The 23,118-nt window shown below is 30.2% G+C and overlaps 1 protein-coding gene and 3 pseudogenes across 1 annotated transcript; 3 read left to right on the top strand and 1 right to left on the bottom strand.

Annotated features, from left to right (window-relative positions):
* Window positions 1-1,076: 1,076 nt before the first annotated feature.
* LOC106363889 lies at window positions 1,077-3,614 on the top strand (annotated as a pseudogene).
* A 231-nt stretch (window positions 3,615-3,845) lies between these two features.
* LOC106365457 (protein BPS1, chloroplastic-like) lies at window positions 3,846-6,486 on the top strand. Its single transcript, XM_048739161.1, has one exon. The coding sequence runs from the start codon at window positions 5,439-5,441 to the stop codon at window positions 6,474-6,476; it is 1,038 nt and encodes a 345-aa protein (XP_048595118.1). The 5' UTR covers window positions 3,846-5,438; the 3' UTR covers window positions 6,477-6,486.
* A 1,067-nt stretch (window positions 6,487-7,553) lies between these two features.
* On the top strand, window positions 7,554-9,461 carry LOC106365453 (annotated as a pseudogene).
* On the bottom strand, window positions 9,100-10,863 carry LOC106365540 (annotated as a pseudogene).
* Between the last annotated feature and the right edge of the window lie 12,255 nt (window positions 10,864-23,118).

Below are 23,118 nucleotides of genomic sequence, written 5' to 3'. Positions count from 1 at the left end.
TTCCCTACAATAATCAGGATATTATTCTCTTAATCCTTTAAACAGCATGTATTGCGAGTAAGCGAAAAAGAAATCCATATAGTAGTTAAAATAACGATAATAATAACCAGGACGTAGTTGTACTTTTAAAACTAAAACAGCATGTGTTGCTGCAACCTCTTGCTGAATTTTGTATGAATCTGATAGAGAATCATCAGGTACAACAGAAGCAGCAGTTAGAGAATCTGTTTGTTGGACTTGGGACCTCATGAAGTTGTATCTCGTCGTCTGAAAACCACTTCATGCTCTATATTCTGTGTCTCTACCACTGTACTGGTGGAAACTGTTGCATTTCCAAATGATTAAAGATCCGATGAATTCTTCTGTCTTTGAAACAATCACACTCTCTTTTCCATTCAAAGCTCTCTGCGAGTTATAACCATTACCATTAGAAATATACAAAACAAAGAAACAGAACATCAGAAATTGACACTGAAGAATCTTAATCCAACTTATAAAACCGTTACCTCCTTGTCTTTAGAACCACTAGATTTAGATGATTTCTATTCAAGTAGTACACTTTGTAACCACCTTGCAGGCTTTCCCATGATGTCCACAACCAAAACTCAAAAACACCTTCCTGCAATTGTCTGACCAATCACTCAAAATAACCAAAGATTGCAACTTTGGATATTGAAGAGAGGTTACGCACAGTTTGTAATAGGATTCACTATGCTGAGTTCAGAAAGATCAAGCATGATTTGTTCATGAGCTAAAGATTTGAACTTCCTTTTATATATAATCATCTCTAATCATAAGGTTTAACTATATATCACGATCATTAAGCAATGGAAGCAAACAAGAAAGAGAAAGAAAGTAGAATGTTATACCTTAAAAGGAAACTAAAATCACCAGATCTTGAACTCACCTAGCAAAAGTAAATAAACCTGATATCAAATCCACACAACTCCTCGGTAGTTAAAAGTTAAATTTGTTTACGAGAAATGTCGGTCTAAAACTGAAGCACATGTCAGAACCCCTGTCTGAATTAGACAACAAACTTAGAAGAAGACAACATTTACCGTGAATGGTTTCAAGGACAAGATTAGCTAAAACTGCTTTCAATTTGCAATCTCTTAAGAAAATGTTAAGAGCATCGTTGAGAAAGCTTTAGTTCAGTGACCACGAATAGAGAGAGATAATTTGCTTATTTCTATTTTAAAATAAAAATAAATAATTTTAATTCATGTAGGCGCGTGAAAAGTAAGCATAACCTGATAGATTTTATTGGGCACAGATATATGAGATTACGGTGGCAGTGTAGTATCTATAGACTCAGAATAGGGGTAAAGTTGGCATTATGTCACATACTTTGCTTTCGAACAGTGCATTTCTGTAGATTTAATTTCGCATCCGAAACTGGTCACCATAAGCAATTACTCTATATATTATCAATTTTTAATTTACAAGAAATTAGTGTAATTTAATTTATACTATTTTAACAATAATAATTTATTTTATTATTAGTATATAATGATATAAAAATTATAACATACATTATAAAAATAACAAACCTATGAAATTAATGAAATAGTTATATTTTTAGTGAATGGTGATGTAGTAATTAAAGCTTCTATAACTTCCTTTCAGTTGTAGAAGTTTTTCCGATGATGATGCTTCATCGACCTCTTTCGATGTGAATATTTCGATGATCATGATTCATTGAGTTTATGTTTAAGATTATTTTGATGATATGTTTCATCGATTTCATGCTGATGATAATAAACATATTAGAGTTTCAATCACAAAGTAATGACACGTTAGATGGGTAATTGGAAATTGTAATAAATGTTTTCATGCTAGGTGAAAACCTGACTTTGGTCTGAAAATCTTTTTTGCAAGTAATACATCAGCACTCTAATATTTAAATGATTGTGAAACTGCTATATCACCGTGATAATATATTACAAATGTGAAAATATTTATTACAAATGCTTCTCTTTTGATATATAAGAGATTTATTATCACTAAATAGAAATAAATTATCATATTAGTGACCATTCAAGACTTTGACCAAAATTTCGATCAAGAACTTGACTAAGATCTTGACTGAGACTTTGACCCGTGCCAAATGGATTAGATCTTCATAAATTTTTGTGATGATAGGCCTTTAGTTAGCGTTTCAAGACCAGATCATGGACAACATTTTGGCAGAGATAATACCCACCTCCAACACATGCCACATTTGTTTGATTCCTCCTATAAGAAGGCGTTTAAAGTGTTGTACGTTTCCTGGGCATTTTATTATTACAGACTAGTAGCACTAACTCTGTAAGAACACACCCCCAGCTCCTTCCTCCTCCTATTTATACTTCCTCTGTAAGCAAAAGAGTTTACAAAATTATAATTAGTTTTATCTCCCTTCCCTTTCATAATTTCCTTTGCTTCTGAACTCGTCTCTCTTTTTTGAGCTTAAATACACAGAGAATGTTCTTTAGCTGTGTAAACCCATTCAAAGCTCTGTTTCCAAAGAAGAACAATGCATGCATATCCCCACATCTTCTCTTTCTAGTGAACAAATTCGAAATAAGTTTGACGGCATCGATCGCAGAACTTGTACCAAAGGATGATGATGAGGATGACTTTCTCACTTATTCTTGGATGATTGACGCAATGCATTCTCTTTGTGAGACGCACTTGGGTTTCACGACAGTCATGACCACCGATGTAGACCTTCCTCATGTATCCGACATGGAAGAAAGTTTGATTGAGATGTATGTTGACATCAGTTCGAAGCTGCTTGACCTCTGCGACGCCTTCACCTCAGAGCTGTACCGTCTTAACCACGGAAACATGTTTCTCAACATTGCTTTTAGTAATCCTGAGGAGTTTCATTCATCGCATCTCGACCGTTGGAAGCAGCACATGGCTTCCAAGAACCCGAGCATTGAAAACTGCGGTAAAGTTTTGAGAAGTCTTGCTGAATCCCTGAATCATCATTATCATAGTCTCTACAAGAAGATGACGAAGAAGGAGAAACAATATGAAAAAGAAAAAGTTCTCCTGCGAGCTTTATATGGTGTAATGGTCAATACTTTATACATATTCAGCGTGTTTGCTGCAGCGTTTACTCGTTCTTCCAAGAATCTCTTGCATTTAACCATTCCAAAGGAGATGGAGGAGGAAGAGGAGGAGGTTCGTTGGGGACAAGCTTTCGTGGAACTGCAGAACATGGTCAAACCGGAGATCCAAAACACGTCCTTATCAAAGAGATTCGGGGTTATAAGAGATCTCGAGGCTGTTGAATCTGGCGTGGAGAAGCTTTACGCAGCGGTCCAAGAAGGGTGTCCTAATTTATTGATGATGATGGAGCCATTGAAGCAATCAGTGAAAGAACTTTCAGAAAGGTATGATCTTATCTACAAGGCAACGCGTTGCTTGTGGGACACGGTGATTCTTGCTCGGGACGCAGTGAGTGAGAGGCTCCTGACATAAAAAAAATTAAGAGTGACGATGCCGATGTTTATGAGTGTTAAGACTTGTTTGTGAGTTGTGTAGGATGTTTTTCTTCTTGTCTCATGTTCAGTCTGTAATGATAACAATAAAAAATGAAACAAAATACATGCATGCATGCACGTCTCAAGTTATTCTCAGCATAAACTATTGAATCAAATCGATTTTGGATTAGATTCATGATAAGCAATAATAACACACAATCAGTGAATTAGATTTCTCCAGATCCAACAAATACAAGGTATTTTCCATTAATCTGATGCTTGACATGGATTTTCATGTTACTGATGATTTCAAGTCAAGATCATTCAACTTTTATTTTTGGTAGCCTAGGCATTGGCGCATTCTCTATTGGAGGCAGAACATATAGAATATTGCTCCACCCGGCTAAATAGGCTTTCTGAAGCTTAACCAGTTCGATGTCGTGTGATAATCTTACTATTAATCCCAACAGTCTAATATAAGGTCAACCACCACAAAAGCACTTGCCTATACAATTTTAATATTTTATAAATCCCTAAAAATTGTTAATTTACTTTTATTAGATTAATTAAAAATTGGAAATTAAATTAAATTGTAACAATAAGACTTAGTCTTATTGTCAACCACCACAAAAGCACTTGCCTATACAATTTTAATATTTTATAAATCCCTAAAAATTGTTAATTTACTTTTATTAGATTAATTAACAATTGGAAATTAAATTAAATTGTAACAATAAGACTTAGACTATCTCCAATGATTCATTCTATTTTTTTCAGAATAAAGTAATTTTATAATAGAATTGAATTCTTCTCTAATAATACTTTATTTTAAAATAAAAAATAGAGTGTAAATAAAAAACAAATGAATTTCTCTATTTATATCGTGAACCAATTTTTACTCTATTATAATATGTTTAAACCGCACTTTATTTTCCACTCTAAAATAGCTTTGAGGTTGTCAAACCCATAAATGCTGTTTGAGCGATTCCACGACCAGAAATGATTCATATTAGCCAAATATAAACAACCTAAACTCAAATTCATCAAAGCACATATCAGAATATAGCTTCTCAATAATATAGTAGAATAATTTCATAATTCATATAGTAGAATGACTTCAATATCCCCGACTCCATACCTCTTAGCTTGCCAGAAAACAATCTTGATCCTCACTTACGTCTTCAGATCCACCCGGGAAACCGTCGATCCATTAGGCAAAACGTCTTGTTAAAAAGTCTGCCCCCTACTTCTTGGCCTTCTTATTGTGTTATTATAACCTTGGCTCTATAGTAACGCGCGCGATATGAATTGTTTCTGGAGAAAGAAAGGTGGACAACGTCGTAGTAGATTCCTTTTGGTATTTGTTTATCAGAATTTTTGTTTGGTTATATATTTCATGTAAAATAACTGTTTTAGAATTTAATTAATGTGATTTTTCAATTAAAATAATAACTTATCAAACTTTTTGTTGAGTTGGCATAGCTTAAAAACCTCTAAATTAGTTTAAATTATTACAAATAGTTTAACCTTCTAACTTTTTACGTGCAATCATTTAATTACAAAATTATTTCGCAAATAATAGTATAGATAGATAGATTTATAATGGAAACAATATAATTTAAATGTCATTATGTGGAAATAAATAACCAAATTATGAATATTTAAAATTAGTGACCAAGATTTTGATCAAGACCTTGACTAAGAGTTTGACCAATGCAAATGGATTAGATCTTCATAAATTTTTTATGATGATGTACCTTTGATTAGCTTTTTTTTAGACCAGATCCTGGACCGAATTTTGAGAAGGGTAAAACCCACCTCCAACACACGACACTTTTATTAGTCCTCCTATTTATACTTTATCTGCGAGCAAAAGGGTTTGCTAAATTGTAATTAGTTTTATCTCTCTTCCCTTTGCTTCTGAACTCTTGTCTCTTTTCAGCGTAAATAAATACGCAGAGAATGTTCTTTAGCTGTGGAAACCCATTCAAGGCTCTGTTTCCAAAGAAGAACAATGCATGCATGTCCTCACATCTTGTCTCTCTATTGAACAACTTCGAGACAAGTTTGAGGGTATCGATTGCAGAACTTGTACCAAAGGATGATGATAAGAATGGTTTTATCACTGTTTCTTGGATGATTCAAGCAATGCACTCTCTTTGTGAGATACACCAGTGTATCTCGACACTCATGACCACCGATGTAGACCTTCCTGTATCCGACATGGAAGAAAGTATGTACGCTGACATCAGTTCGAAGCTGCTTGAAGTCTGCAACGCCTTCACCTCGGAGCTGGCCCGGCTTAACCACGGAAACATGTTACTCAAGTTTGCTTTTAGTGATCCTGATGAGGTTTCTTTATCGCATATCGACTGTTGGAGGCAGCACATGGCTTCCAAGAACCCTAGAATCGAAAACTGCGGTGAGGTTTTGAGTAATCTTGTTGAATCCATGAGTGATGATCATGATCTTCATGGTCTCAAAAAGAAGGTGAATAAGAAGAAGAAGAAACAATACGAAGAAGAAAAACTTCTCATGCGAGCCCTATATGGTGTTAAGGCCACGACTTTATACATATTCAGCGTGTTTGCTGCAGCGTTTTCTGGTTCTTCCGAGAATATTTTGTATATAAACATTCGAAAGGAGATGAAGGAGGACGAGGAGGAGGTTCCATGGGAAAAAGCATTCATGGAACTGCAGAACGTGATCATGAACACGTTCTTATCGAACAGATTCATGGTTATAAAAGATGTTAAGGCTGTTGAATCTGGTGTGGAGATGGTTTACGCGGCGGTTCAAGAAGGCTCAGTTCCTAATTCGTTGATGGTGGAGCCACTGAAGCAATCAGTGATGATACTTTCAGAAAGGTTTGATCATGTCTCCAAGGAAACGAGTTTCTTGTTCGATACCGTGAACTCCGCTCGAGACGCATTGTTCGAGAGGCTCAGAACCAAATACGAATATGAGTTAGCTGAGAGTAACGTTGCTGAATGCCGATGATCATGTTAAGACTTGTTTGGGAGTAGTGTAGGGTGTGTTTCTTGTCTCATGTTCAGTGTGTAATGATAACAATAAAAATGAAACAAAATGCATGCATGCATGCATGTCTCAAGTTTTTTTTTTGGTAAAATGTCTCAAGTTATTCCCAGCATAAACTATTGATCAGATCAATTTTGGATTAGATTCTTGATAAGCAAGCGTAATACACAAGTAATGAATCAGATTTACAGGTCCAACAAATAAAAGTATTTTTACTTTAATCTGATGCTTGACACATGGATTTTTTTTTTATCTCTTTCATGCTTTTATCTCTTTATATAGTTGTGAATTGTGATAACCATTTCATGATCCTAGTTTGTATTTGTTTGATACATGACATTTTTTTTTCAGTTTTAGCCTCAAAACAAATAATAAACACCAAAGCTATTTTTTCTAATTTGAGTTTGAATAATAAGAACCACGCAACAAGAAAATTGACTATTGCTATATTTGCAAGTGTAACTTAGATGACATAAAGTGTATTATTTATAAAATTGGAACCATACATAAAAACTTATTCAAAAAATTACCAAAAAGAGAGTAAAGAGATTATTTCTTTTATATATGTTTCAAGTTTCTGGTAATGGGGCTAATTAGTGAGTTTTATTCATTTGTCCTTGTTCTTTTATTAAGAGGCGACGTTTTGTTTATCAGATATTTTTTTGGGTTATGTATTTCATATGAAATAAAATAGCTAAGTTGGCATGGATTAGGAACCTCCAAAAATTAGTTAATTTTTATATTGTATAGATTTCTAGGTAGAGAATCTAGAGATAATACAATTAATTGTTATAAAACGGAAATAAATTATCTTCTAAATGACTATCAAAACTATTGACCAAGACCTTGACCAATGCAAATGGATTAGATCTTCATAAATTTTATGACGATGGGTACCACCAGATCCTGAACCGGATTTTGGGAAGAACCCACCTCCAACACAGGACACATATATATACTTTCTCTGCAAGCAAGAGGGTTTGCTAAATTGTATTTAGTTTCATCTCCGTTCCCTATCATTAGTTATTTTGCTTCTAAACTCTTGTCTCCACTTTCAGTTAATATGAGGTGTTTCTTTAGCTGTGTAAACCCATTGAAGGCTCAGTTTCCAAAGAAGAACAATGCATGCATATCCCCACCTCTTCTCTCTCTACTGAATAACTTCGAGACAAGTTTGAGGCTATCGATTACAAAACTTATACTAAAGGATGATGATAAGAATGCTTTTCTCACTGTTTCTTGGATGATTCAAGCAATGCGCTCTCTTTGTGAGACACACCAGAGTATCAAGACACTCGTGACCGATCTAAACCTTCTTGTATCCCACACGGAAGAAAGTTTGATGTATGCGTACTCCGACATTAGCTCGAAGCTGCTTCAACTCTGCGACGCCTTCATCTTAGAGCTGGACCGTATCAACCACGTAAACTTGTTACTCAAGCTTGCTTTTAGTAATGCTGAGGAGTTTTCTCTATCGCAGTTCAACTGTTGGAGGCAGCTCATGGCTTCCAAGAACCCTAGTATCGAAAACTGCGGTGAGGTTTTGAGTAGTCTTGTTGAATCCATGAATCGTTATCATCGTCTCTACAAGAAGAAACAATCTGAAAAAGTAAAAGTCTTCATGCGAGCTCTATATGGTGTAATGGTCAAGACCTTATACATATGCAGCGTGTTTGCTGCAGCGTTCTCTGGTTCTTCCAAGAATATATTGTATCTAACCATTCCAAAGGAGATGGAGGAGGTTCCATGGGAACAAGCATTCATGGAACTTCAGAACATGATCAATCGGGAGATCAAGAACACGTTGTTTTCAGATAAATTCACGGGTATAAAAGATATTCAGGCTGTTGAATCTGGTGCGGAGAAGCTTTACGCAGAGGTCCAAAAAAAGCTAGCTCCTAATATGTTGATGGCGGAGTTACTGAAGCGATCAGTGATTGAAATTTCAGAAAGGTTTGATATTATCTCCAACGAAACGCGTTGTTTGCGGGAGACAATGATCTCTGCTCGAGAAGCATTGTTCAAGAGGGGTTGGAACAAAATATGAAGATGAGTTGGGAGTGAGTGATGTTGCCAATGATTATGAGTGTTAAGACTTGTTTGTGAGTGTGTTCAAAAAAAAAAAAAAGACTTGTTTGTGAGTAGTGTAGGGTGTGTTTCTTCTTGTCTCATGTTATGTATTGCGGGCTTTTAAAGAAGTTCCTTCAGAATTCATGCATGCATGCATGTCATCAAGTTATTCTCACCCCCATAAACTATGGAGTCAAATTAATTTTGGATTAGATTCTTGATAAGCAAGCATAAAACACAATCAATGAATCAGATTTATCCAGGTCCAACAAATACAAGATATTTTTTCCTCTAATATGATGCTTGACATGGATTTTTATGTTTACCATGCTTTTATCTCTTTGATCCTAAAACAACGATCATCATTATAAATAGTTGTGATAACAACTTCATGATCTTACAGTTTTAGCTGAAGACAAATAATAAAACCAAAGTTAGTTTTTGCTAATTTGAGTTTGAATACTAAGAACCACACAACAACAACAAAATTGACTATTGCTATTTGCAAGTGAACTTTGTGACATAAAGTGTATTATTTATATTTATAAACTTGGAAGCAAATCTACAAAGCAAGCAGATTGTTTCTTCCTTTTTATTCATAAAATTACAAAAAAAAAAGAGAGAGAAAAAGAGATATATGAGTTTGACTACTATATATGCACCTCCAGGTCCTCATCAGGCTGTGTCGCTACATAACCATATTCTCCAGCATTTGATTTATTACATTATTTCGTATTTTATTTTAGTGTTCGGTCCTTCACACATGCATAGGAAGATGTTCATACATATAGCTTAAACATATTTAGCCACAGAAATGACTTCAAACTCAACTCCCACGTAAAACTTATCCTTCACCAAATAAGGTTCACAAAGTTTCGACAGTGGCATGAACTCCATAAAACCATTAGTGTCATCATATTCTTCATCAACCCAATAAGAATCTACCAAGAGAAATGAATGTTAGAAATGTTTTAAAAATTAGCTTATAACTTCAAAAGATTTCTCTTAGTAACCATACCGGTTGCCTCAAGATGATTCCGATTAACTTATCCAATACTCGTAGCTTAGACTTGGCAAAAGTTTTTGTCTTTGGTGCATTGTTGATATATCCTTCTCCCACTAGATACACAGAGCATGATTCGCCTTTTGCTTCCTCATGTCCCCTTGGATGAACTTCAATTCTCCTACTCAAACACTCACACGCAACATATATATACATGAAATTATTTATAAAAGTGTGATGCAATTTATAACTATAACTAAAAAAATGTTTTATGAATTGAGCATCACCATTTGCGGTTTCCAACGATGAACTCATTGGACTGATGAGCCTTTTCAGGGTCGAAAGAGGAGAACTTGGTCATCATCCAAGTGACTTTGTTATTGAGAGGCTTCTCAATTAAGCTAAAACATTCAGCTGTTCCAGGTCTCTCAGTTTTCTGATCAGGAAGACTGGCACCAAACATACAACAATCTTCAATAAGGAACCCTTTGCTCTTAAGATCATCCAGTGACATCAAATTTGTAATCCCTTTTGCTATTGGTTTTGATGATGCACTAAAGTCCCATTTTACTGCATGCACGCATATAACACATGTTACATCAAGCCTTATATATAAAAAAGAGATGGAGAGAGATGAGAAAGAGACCATTGACTTTGGGGTACCATACTGCCTTTAGCTGACTTACGACATAGACCTGATACTCGAGCTCAACATCTAGTGGATCTTGATTCTCTAAGAAAATGGAGACATGTTCTTCATCCTCGTCATAATTCACAAGGATTTTCCTGTTTTCATACAAACATGAATAAGAAAAATGATCGTTAGTTTGACCGGAAAAATAAATAAATAAAAATGATCGAGCTTATTAATTATATATAATTTAATTAGCGTTTGTATGTTAAAACTTGTCAAAAATAAAGCTCTATACCATTTGCGACCGCAGAGATCAAAAACAGAAGATTCGATACAATCAATCTCATACTTTGTGAGTAGAGAGAAATTGTCTATCTTGAACAAGTGAGAATTTGTGTGATTCTTCTTGAACTCTTGCACCATCACTGTGAAAAGGGAGAAAGAAAAGATTGAAACCTGCAACTGATCATGATAATAACAGAAATATATACTGAAAATTATGTTGTTTTTACTTTCAATGGGTATTGGTCGTGACATGTTAACAAGCTGCAAAATGATATGAGCTTAAATTTGTTTATCTTTCTGTGGAGAGGCGTTATTTGAGAATGCAAAATCAAATAGCTATATATATACACACACATTACCAAACAAGAGCCGAGCATTAGTCTGATGTCTCCGTTTTGGCCCCCAACATTTGTTCGAATCGAACAAAAATATTAATTCATCGTGGAGTTAACGCTATATAGAGATTCGAGATTGTTGAGCATTTATACATCACATATATAATTCCTACGTACAGTCGACCTTATCTCAAACTCGAAACCACATGCAACAATTATTCTCATATATATACGTCTGCAAGGAAAAATTAAAAGTTGAACTGAATAATCATGCGCTGCATAAACCAACAATTTTCATAATACTAAGCTCCAAAATTGTTGAACTAATAGAAAAAGAGATCGAGTATATGGACAGAGATTCGCAACCGATGATGTTATGTTGAGCACTGGTTGACCTCAATCACCTCATGACTTCTTTTCCCTTGGCTCTGATTGTCTGGTTTAAGTTGACCTATATGGTGAACGTTACTCCCCACCTTTCTTTTCCATCCCTGGTCCCTGGGACTGCATGCAGAAGTTTTGGTTAGTCCAGGACATATTTCCTGGAACCAGAACCCAAAAAAACGAAACTTGACTGAAATTTACAAAAAGCCGATCTGTTCCTATTTTCCTAAACTAGAAAAAGCCCAAACCAAAACGAACTGAGAACCAAATGCCCGAATATCTTAAATATAATAAAAATATTACATTATTTTAGTTTTAATAATAACTATATAAAAATATAATTTACAAATCGAAAATTATTTTTAAAACCCGAATTACCCAAATATTTTTTCGGTTTTTACAAATTAAACTCGGGATTTCCATTTTTTTGTTTTTCGGTTTCAAACCCAGACCATATACAAACCATTTCTAATTCGGTTACATTTTAGAAAATTTAAAACAACACTAAAGATCATAGACTTCAGTATAAATAACATTTACCGAAAAACTCAATATTTTCGTTAACACATAGATTTTGAGAAAAATTCAAAAATATGAAAATACTGTTTTAATGTATAGTTGCATCCTTCACTAACATATGATAAAGGTCAATGAGGTTTGGAACTTTTGTTGTCCCTGTTTCTCTAGAAAATAGCGATTTTATAGTGTTAATCCACTAATTTAGGGAGTATTATGAAGTTTTACTAAATTAATTGGCAAAAAATTAAAACGATGTCCATGTACCATGAAAGAGAGTTTAATATACATTAATACAAATGTAGAATGTGTTTAGAAATTTTAAAACAACAGTAAAAATCATAGACTTCAGTATATAGAACATTTACCAAAAAATTCAATATTTTTGTAGGGATAAACACATAGATTTTAAGAAAAATTCAAAAAATATGAAAATTCTGTTTTAATGTATAGTTGCATCATTTACTAACATAAGATGAAGGTCAAAGAGGTTTGGAACCTTTGTTGTTTCTGTTTTCCTAGAGAATAACGATTTTATAGTGGTTAGTCCACCAATTTAGGGAGTATTATGAAGTTTTATTAAATTAATTGACAAAAAATTTAAACGATGTCCATGTACCATAAAAGAGAGTTTAATATACATTAATACAAATGTAGAATCTATTTAGAAATTTTAAAACAACACTAAAGATCATAGGCTTCAGTATATAAAACATTTACCAAAAAATTCAATATTTTCGTAGGGGGTGGTTAACACATAGATTTTGAGAAAAATTTTAAAAAAATAAAAATTATGTTTTAATGCATAGTTGCATCCTTCACTAACATATGATGAATGTCAAAGAGGTTTGGAACTTTTGTTGTCTCAATTTCTCTAGAAAATAACGATTTTATAGTGGTTAGTCCACCAATTTAGAGAGTATTATGAAGTTTTACAAAATTAATTGACAAAAACTTAATATGATGTCTTTATACCTTGAAAGAGAGTTTAATATACATTAATACAAATGTAGAATGTGTTTCGAAATTTTAAACCAACACTAAAGATCATAGACTTCAAGATATAGAACATTTACCAAAAAATCAATATTTTCGTAGGGTTAACCCATAGATTTTGAGAAAAAAATTCAAAAATATAAAAATTCTGTTTTAATGCATAGTTGCATCCTTCACTAACATATGATGAATGTCAAAGAGGTTTGAAACTTTTGTTGTCTCCGTTTTCCTAGAGAATAACAATTTTATAGTGGTTAATCCACCAATTTAGGGAGTATTATGAAGTTTTACAAAATTAATTGACAAAAAAATTAAAACGATGTCCATGTACCTTGAAAGAGAGTTTAATATACATAATACGAATGTATAAGGTGTTTAGAAATTTTAAAACAACACTAAAGATCATAGGCATCTGTATATATAACATTTACCAAAAAAAATCAATATTTTCTTAGGGGTTAACCTATAGATTTTGAGAAAAAATTGAAAAATATGAAAATTTTGTTTTAAAGCATAGTTTCATCTTTCACTAAAATATGATAAAGGTCAAAGAGGTTTGGAACTTTAGTTGTCTCTGTTTCTCTAAAAAGAGTATTATTAAGTAAAGAGGTTCGAAATTTTGTAAAACTTTATGATAAAGGTCAAAGAGGTTCGAAATTTTAAACCAACACTAAAGATCATAGGCTTCAAAATATAGAACATTTACAAAAAATCAATATTTTTGTAGGGACCCATAGATTTTGAGAAAAAATTCAAAAATATGAAAATTGTGTTTTAATGCATAGTTTCATCCTTCACTAACATATGATGAAGGTCAAAGAGGTTTGGATTTTTTGGTGTATCCGTTTTTCTAGAAAATAGCGATTTTATAGTGGTTAGTCCACCAATTTATGGAGTATTATTAAGTTTTACTAAATTAATTAAAAAAAGAATAAAACGATGTCAATGTACCATGAAAGAGAGTTTAATATACATTAATACATAGATCATAGGTTTCAGTATATAAAATATTTACCAAAAAATCAATATTTTCGTAGGGGGGTTGACACATAGATTTTGAGAAAAAAAATCAAAAATATGAAAATTTTGTTATAATGCATAGTTGCAACCTTCACTAACATATGATGAAGGTCAAAAATGTTTGAAATTTTTTTTGTCTCTCTTTCTCTAGAAAATAGCGATTTTATAGTGGTTAGTCCACCAATTTAGGGAGTATTATGAAGTTTTACTAAATTAATTGACAAAAAATTAAAACGATGTCCATGAACCATGAAAGCGAGTTTAATATAAATTAATACAAATGTAGAATGTGTTTAGAAATTTTAAAACAACACTAAAGATCATAGGCTTATATAGAACATTTACCGAAAAATCAATATTTTCGTAGGAGGTTGGTTAACCCATAGATTTTGAAAAAATTCAAAAATATAAAAATTTTGTTTTAATGCATAGTTTCATCATTCACTAACATATGATAAAGGTCAAAGATGTTTGGATTTTTTGGTGTCTCCATTTCTCTAGAAAATAATGATTTTATAGTGGTTAGTCCACCAATTTATGGAGTATTATTACGTTTTACTAAATTAATTTTAAAAAATAAAACGATGACAATGTACCATGAAAGAGAGTTTAATATACATTAATACAAATGTATAATGTGTTTAGAAATTTTAAAACAACACTAAAGATCATAGGCTTATATAGAACATTTACCAAAAAACTCAATATTTTCGTAGAAGTTAACCCATAAATTTTGAAAAAAATTCAAAAATATGAAAATTTTGTTTTAATGCATAGTTTCATCCTTCACTAACATATGATAAAGGTCAATGAGGTTTGGATTTTTTGGTGTCTCCGTTTCTTTAGAAAATAGCGATTTTATAGTGGTTAGTCCACCAATTTATGGAGTATTATTAAGTTTTACTAAATTAATTTAAAAAAAAAATAAAACGATGTCAATGTACCATGAAAGATAGTTTAATATACATTAATACAAATGTAAAATGTGTTTAGAAATTTTAAAACAACACTAAAGATCATTGGCTTATATAGAACATTTACTGAAAAAACTCAATATTTTCGTAGGGGGTTAACCCATAGATTTTGAAAAAAAATCAAAAATATAAAATTTTTGTTTTAATGCATAGTTGCATCCTTCACTAACATATGATGAATGTCAAAGAGGTTTGGAACTTTTTTTATCTTTGTTTCTCTACAAAATAACGATTTTACATTGGATAGTCCACCAATTTATGGAGTATTATTAAGTTTTTATAAATTAATTAAAAAAATTAAAACGATGTCAATGTACCATAAAAGAGAGTTTAATATACATTAATACAAATGTCGTGTTTAGAAATTTTAAAACAACACTAAAGATCATTGGCTTCAGTATATAAAACATTAACCAAAAAATTAATATTTTCGTAGGGGTTAACCCATAGATTTTGAGAAAAATATTCAAAAATACGAAAATTTTGTTTTAATACATAGTTGCATCCTTCACTATCATATGATGAAGGTCAAAGAGCTTTGTAACTTTTTTGTCTTTGTTTCTCAAGAAAATAGCGATTTTATAGTGGTTAGTCCACCAATTTATGGAGTATTATTAAGTTTTACAAAATTAATTAAAAATAAAATAAAATAATATTAATGTAATACATTAATACAAATATAGAATGTGTTTAGAAATTTTAAAACAACACTAAAGATAGGCTTATATAGAACATTTACCGAAAAAATCAATATTTTCGTAGGGGTTAACCCATAGATTTTGAAAAAAATTCAAAAATATGAAATTTTTGTTTTAATGCATAGTTTCATCATTCACTAACATATGATAAAGGTCAAAGAGGTTTGGATTTTTTGGTGTCTCCGTTTCTCTAGAAAATAGCGATTTTATAGTGGTTAGTTCACCAATTTATGGAGTATTATAAAGTTTTACTAAATTAATTTAAAAAACTAAAACGATGTCAATGTACCATGAAAGAGAGTTTAATATACATTAATACAAATGTAGAATGTGTTTAGAAATTTTAAAACAACAATAAAGATCATAGGCTTCAGTATATTATATAGAACATTTACCAAAAAAATCAATATTTTCGTAGGGGTTAACCCATAGATTTTGAGAAAATTTCAAAAATATGAAAATTTTGTTTTTATACATAGTTTCATCTTTCACTAACATAAGATGAAGGTCAAAGAGGTTTGGAACTTTTGGTGTCTTGGTTTCTCTAGAAAATAACGATTTTATAGTTGTTAGTCCACCAATTTATGGAGTATTATTAAGTTTTACCAAATTAATTGTCAAAAAATTATAATGATGTCAATGTACCATGAAAGAGAGTTTAATACACATTAATACAAATTTAAAATGTGTTTAGAAATTTTAGGACAACACTAAAGATCATAGGCTTAAGTATATAGAACATTTACCGAAAACTCAATATTTTCGTAGAGGTAAAACACATAAATTTTGAAAAAAATTCAAAATATGAAAATTTTCTTTTAATGTATAGTTGCATCCTTCACTAACATAGGATGAATGTCAAAGAGGTTTGGAACTTTTGTTGTCTTTGTTTCTTTAGAAAATAGCGATTTTATAGTGGTTAGTCCACCAATTTATGGAGTATTATTAAGTTTTACTAAAATTAAAACGATGTCCATGTACCATGAAATAGAGTTTAATATACATTTATACAAATGTAGAATGTGTTTAGAAATTTTAAAACAACACTAAAGATCATTGGCTTCAGTATATATAACATTACCAAAAAATTAATATTTTCGTAGGGGTTAACCCATAGATTTTGAGAAAAATATTCAAAGATACGAAAATTTTGTTTTAATGCATAGTTTCATCCTCCACTAACATATGATGAAAGTCAAAGAGGTTTGGAACTTTTGGTGTCTCCGTTTCTCTAGAAAATAGCGATTTTATAGTGTTTAGTCCACCAATTTATGGAGTATTATTAAGTTTTACTAAAAATTAAACGATATCAATATACCATGAAAGAGAGTTTAATATACATTAATACAAATGTAAAATGTGTTTAGAAATTTTAAAATAACACTAAAGATCATAGGCTTATATAGAACATTTACCGAAAAACACAATATTTTCGTAGGGGTTAACACAGAGATTTTGAGAAAAAATTCAAAAATATGAAAATTTTGTTTTAACGCATAGTTGCATCCTTCACTAACATATGATGAAGGTCAAAGAGATTTGGAACTTTTGACGTCTCCGTTTCTCTAGAAAATAGCGATTTTATAATGGTTAGTTCACCAATTTATGGAGTATTATTAACTTTTACAAAATTAATTTACAAAAAATTAAAACAATGTCAATGTACCATGAAAGAGATTTTAATATACATTAATACAAATGTAGAATGTGTTTAGAAATTTTAAAACAACACTAAAGATCATAGGTTTATATAGAACATTTACCAAAAAACTCAATATTTTCGTAGGGATTAAACCCATAAATTTTGAGAAAAATTCAAAAATATGAAAATTTTGTTTTAATACATAGTTGCATCCTTCTCTAACATATGATAAAGGTCAATGAGATTTGGAACTTTTGTTGTCTTTGTTTCTCTAAAGAATAGCAATTTTATAGTGGTTAGTCCACCAATTTAGGGAGTATTATGAAGTTTTACAAAATTAATTGACAAAAAATTAAAACGATGTCCATGTTCCTTGAAAGTGAGTTTAATACATTAAGACAAATGTAGAATGTGTTTAAAAATTTGAAAACATCACTAAAGATCATAGGTTTCAAGATATAGAACATTTACAAAAACAAATCAATGTTTTCGTAGGGACCCATAGATTTTGAGAAAAAATTCAAAAATATGAAAATTTTGTTTTAATGTATAGTTTCATCTTTCACTAACATATGATGAAGGTCAAAGAGGTTTGGAACTTTTGGTGTCTCGGTTTCTCTAGAAAATAGCGATTTTATAGTTGTTAGTCCACCAATTTTTGGAGTATAATTAAGTTTTACTAAATTAGTTGACAAAAACTTATAATGATGTCAATCTACCATAAAAGAGAGTTTAATATACATTAATACAAATTTAAAATGTGTTTAGAAATTTTAAAACAACACTAAAGATCATAGGCTTCAGTATATTGAACATTTACCGAAAAGTCAATATTTTCGTAGAGGTAAACACATAAATTTTGAGAAAAATTCAAAAACATTAAAATTTTCTTTTAATGTATACTTACATCCTTCACTAACATAGGATGAATGTCAAAGAGGTTTGGAATTTTTGTTGTCTCCGTTTCCCTAGAAAATAGCGATTTTATAGTGGTTAGTCCATCAATTTATGGAGTATTATTAAGTTTTACTAAATTAATTAAAACAAATTAAAACGATATCAATATATAATGAAATAGAGTTCATATACATTAATACAAATGTAGAATGTGTTTAGAAATTTTAAAACAACACTAAAGATCATAGGCTTATATAGAACATTTACCGAAAAACTCAATATTTTCATAGGGGTTAACACATAGATTTTGAGAAAAAATTCAAAAATATGAATTTTTTTTAATGCATAGTTGCACCCTTCACTAACATATGATGAAGGTCAATGAGCTTTGTAACTTTTTTGTCTTTGTTTCTCAAGAAAATATCGATTTTATAGTGGTTACTTCACCAATTTATGGAGTATTATTAAGTTATACAAAATTAATTAAAAATAAAATAAAATGATGTTAATGTAATACATTAATACAAATATAGAATGTGTTTAGAAATTTTAAAACAACACTAAAGATCATAGGCTTATATAGAACATTTACCGAAAAAATCAATATTTTCGTAGGGGTTAACCCATAGATTTTGAAAAAAATTCAAAAATATGAAAATTTTGTTTTAATGCATAGTTTCATCATTCACTAACATATGATAAAGGTCAAAGAGGTTTGGATTTTTTGGTGTCTCCGTTTCTCTAGAAAATAGCGATTTTATAGTGGTTAGTCCACCAATTTATGGAGTATTATTAAGTTATACTAAATTAATTTAAAAAACTAAAACGATATCAATGTACCATGAAAGAGAGTTTAATATACATTAATACAAATGTAGAATGTGTTTAGAAATTTTAAAACAACAATAAAGATCATAGGCTTAAGTATATAGAACATTTACCAAGAAAGTCAATATTTTTGTAGGGGTTAACCCATAGATTTTGAGAAAAAAATTCAAAAATATGAAAATTTTGTTTTAATACATAGTTTCATCTTTCAATAACATAAGATGAAGGTCAAAGAGGTTTGGAACTTTTGGTGTCTCGGTTTCTCTAGAAAATAACGATTTTATAGTTGTTAGTCCACCAATTTATGGAGTATTATTAAGTTTTACCAAATTAATCGGCAAAAAATTATAATGATGTCAATGTACCATGAAAGAGAGTTTAATATACATTAATACAAATTTAAAATGTGTTTAGAAATTTTAGAACAACACTAAAGATCATAGGCTTCAGTATATAGAACATTTACCGAAAACTCAATATTTTCGTAGAGGTAAAACACATAAATTTTGAGAAAAATTCAAAAATATGAAAATTTTCTTTTAATATATAGTTGCATCCTTCACTAACATAGGATGAATGTCAAAGAGGCTTGAAACTTTGTTGTCTTTGTTTCTCTAGAAAATAGCGATTTTATAGTGGTTAGTCCACCAATTTATGGAGTATTATTAAGTTTTACTAAAATTAAAACGATGTCCATGTACCTTGAAATAGAGTTTAATATACATTTATACAAATGTAGAATGTGTTTAGAAATTTTAAAACAACACTAAAGATCATTGGCTTCAGTATATATAACATTTACCAAAAAAATTAATATTTTCGTAGGGGTTAACCCATAGATTTTTAGAAAAATATTCAAAAATACGAAAATTTTGTTTTAATGCATAGTTTCATCCTCCACTAACATATGATCAAGGTCAAAGAGGTTTGGAACTTTTGGTGTCTCCGTTTCTCTAGAAAATAGTGATTTTATAGTGTTTAGTCCACCAATTTATGGAGTATTATTAAGTTTTACTAAAAACAAAACGATATCAATATACCATGAAAGAGAGTTTAATATACATTAATAAAAATGTAAAATGTGTTTAGAAATTTTAAAATAACACTAAAGATCATAGGCTTATATAGAACATTTACCGAAAAACTCAATATTTTCGTAAGGGTTAACACAGAGATTTTGAGAAAAAAATTCAAAAATATGAAAATTTTGTTTTAATGCATAGTTGCATCCTTCACTAACATATGATGAAGGTCAAAGAGATTTGGAACTTTTGACGTCTCCGTTTCTCTAGAAAATAGCGATTTTATAATGGTTAGTTCACCAATTTATGGAGTATTATTAACTTTTACAAAATTAATTTTAAAAAATGTAAAACGATGTCAATGTACCATGAAAGAGAGTTTAATATACATTAATACAAATGTAGAATGTGTTAGAAATTTTAAAACAACACTAAAGATCATAGGCTTATATAGAACATTTACCAAAAAACTCAATATTTTCGTAGGGATTAAAACCCATAAATTTTGAGAAAAATTCAAAAATATGAAAATTTTGTTTTAATACATAGTTGCATCCTTCTCTAACATATGATAAAGGTCAATGAGATTTGAAACTTTTGTTGTCTTTGTTTCTCTAAAAAATAGCAATTTTATAGTGGTTAGTCCACCAATTTAGGGAGTATTATGAAGTTTTACAAAATTAATTGACAAAAAAATTAAAACGATGTCCATGTTCCTTGAAAGAGAGTTTAATACATTGACACAAATGTAGAATGTGTTTAAAAATTTTAAAACATCACTACAGATCATAGGTTTTAAGATATAGAACATTTACAAAAAAAAATCAATGTTTTCGTAGGGACCCATAGATTTTGAGAAAAAATACAAAAATATGAAAATTTTGTTTTAATGCATAGTTTCATCTTTCACTAACATATGATGAAGGTCAAAGAGGTTTGGAACTTTTGGTGTCTCGGTTTCTCTAGAAAATAGCGATTTTATAGTTGTTAGTCCACCAATTTTTGGAGTATTATTAAGTTTTACTAAATTAATTTACAAAAAATTATAATGAGGTCAATCTACCATGAAAGAGAGTTTAATATACATTAATACAATTTTAAAATGTGTTCAGAAATTTTAAAACAACACTAAAGATCATAGGCTTCAGTATATAGAACATTTACCGAAAATTCAATATTTTCGTAGAGGTAAACACATAAATTTTGAGAAAAATTCAAAAACATGAAAATTTTCTTTGAATGTATACTTACATCCTTCACTAACATAGGATGAATGTCAAAGAGGTTTGGAACTTTTGTTGTCTCCGTTTCCCTAGAAAATAGCGATTTTATAGTGGTTAGTCCACCAATTTATGGAGTATTATTAAGTTTTACTAAATTAATTAAAACAAATTAAAACGATAACAATATATAATGAAAGAGAGTTTAATATACATTAATACAAATGTAGAATGTGTTTAGAAATTTTAAAACAACACTAAAAATCATAGGCTTATATAGAACATTTACCGAAAAACTCAATATTTTTATAGGGGTTAACACATAGATTTTGAGAAAAAAATTCAAAAATATGAAATTTTTTAAATGCATAGTTTCACCCTTCACTAACATATGATGAAGGTCAAAGAGCTTTGGAACTTTTATCGTCTCCGTTTCTCTAGAAAGTAGCGATTTTATAGTGGTTAGTCCACCAATTTATGGAGTATTATTAAGTTTTACAAAATTAATTTAAAAAAAATAAAACGATGTTAATGTACCATGAAAGAGAGTTTAATATACATTAATACATTAATACAAATGTAGAATGTGTTTAGAAATTTTAAAACAACACTAAAGATCATAGGCTTATATAGAACATTTACCAAAAAATCAGTATTTTCGTAGGGGGTTAACCCATAGATTTTGAAAAAAATTCAAAAATATGAAAATTTTGTTTTAATGCATAGTTTCATCATTCACTAACATATGATGAAGGTCAAAGAGGTTTGGATTTTTTGGTGTCTCCGTTTCTCTAGAATATAGCGATTTTATAGTGGTTAATCCACCAATTTATGGAGTATTATTAAGTTTAACTAAATTAATTTAAAAAAAATAAAACGATGTCAATGTACCATGAAAGAGAGTTTAATATACATTAATACAAATGTAGAATGTGTTTAGAAATTTTAAAACAACACTAAAGATCATATGCTTATATAGAACATTTACCGAAAAACTCAATATTTTCGTAGGGGTTAACCCATTGATTTTGAAAAAAATTCAAAAATATGAAAATTTTGTTTTAATGCATAGTTGCATCCTTCACTAACATATAATGAAGGTCAAAGAGCTTTGTAACTTTTTGTCTTTGTTTCCCTAGAAAATAACAATTTTATAGTGGTTAGTCCACCAATTTATAGAGTATTATTAAGTTTTACTAAATTAATTAAAAAAATTAAAACGATGTCAATGTACCATGAAAGAGAGTTTAATATACATTAATACAAATGTAGAATGTGTTTAGAAATTTTAAAACAACACTAAAGATCATAGGCTTATATTGAACATTTACCAAAAAACTCAATATTTTCGTAGGGGTTAACCCTTAAATTTTGAAAAAAATTCAAAAATATGAAAATTTTGTTTTAATGCATAGTTGCATCCGTCACTAACATATGATAAAGGTCAATGAGATTTGGAACTTTTGTTGTCTTTGTTTCTCTAAAGAATAGCAATTTTATAGTAGTTAGTCCACCAATTTAGGGAGTATTATGAAGTTTTACAAAATTAATTGACAAAAAATTAAAACGATGTCCATGTTCCTTGAAAGAGAGTTTAATACATTAACACAAATGTAGTATATGTTTAAAAATTTTAAAACATCACTAAAGATCATAGGTTTCAAGATATAGAACATTTACAAAAAAAAAATCAATGTTTTCGTAGGGACCCATAGATTTTGAGAAAAAAATTCAAAAATATGAAAAATTTGTTTTAATGCATAGTTTCATCTTTCACTAACATATGATGAAGGTCAAAGAGGTTTGGAAGATTTGGTGTCTCGGTTTCTCTAGAAAATAGCGATTTTATAGTTCTTAGTCCAGCAATTTTTGGAGTATTATTAAGTTTTACTAAATTAATTGACAAAAATTATAATGATGTCAATCTACCATGAAAGAGAGTTTAATATACATTAATACAAATTTAAAATGTGTTTAGAAATTTTAAAACAACACTAAAGATCATAGGCTAGAGTATATAGAACATTTACCGAAAACTCAATATTTTCATAGAGGTAAACACATAAATTTTGAGAAAAA

The sequence above is a fragment of the Brassica napus genome, chromosome A9 (genome assembly GCF_020379485.1).
Source record: "Brassica napus cultivar Da-Ae chromosome A9, Da-Ae, whole genome shotgun sequence".
NCBI lineage: Eukaryota > Viridiplantae > Streptophyta > Magnoliopsida > Brassicales > Brassicaceae > Brassica > Brassica napus.
Note: the sequence above shows the minus strand (reverse complement) of the source record. Positions and strands in the feature narration are given on the sequence as shown.

Bases quoted from the DNA above. Each gene is read 5' to 3' on its own strand.
- LOC106365457 (XM_048739161.1), top strand. From the start codon at position 5,439: ATGTTCTTTAGCTGTGGAAACCCATTCAAGGCTCTGTTTCCAAAGAAG.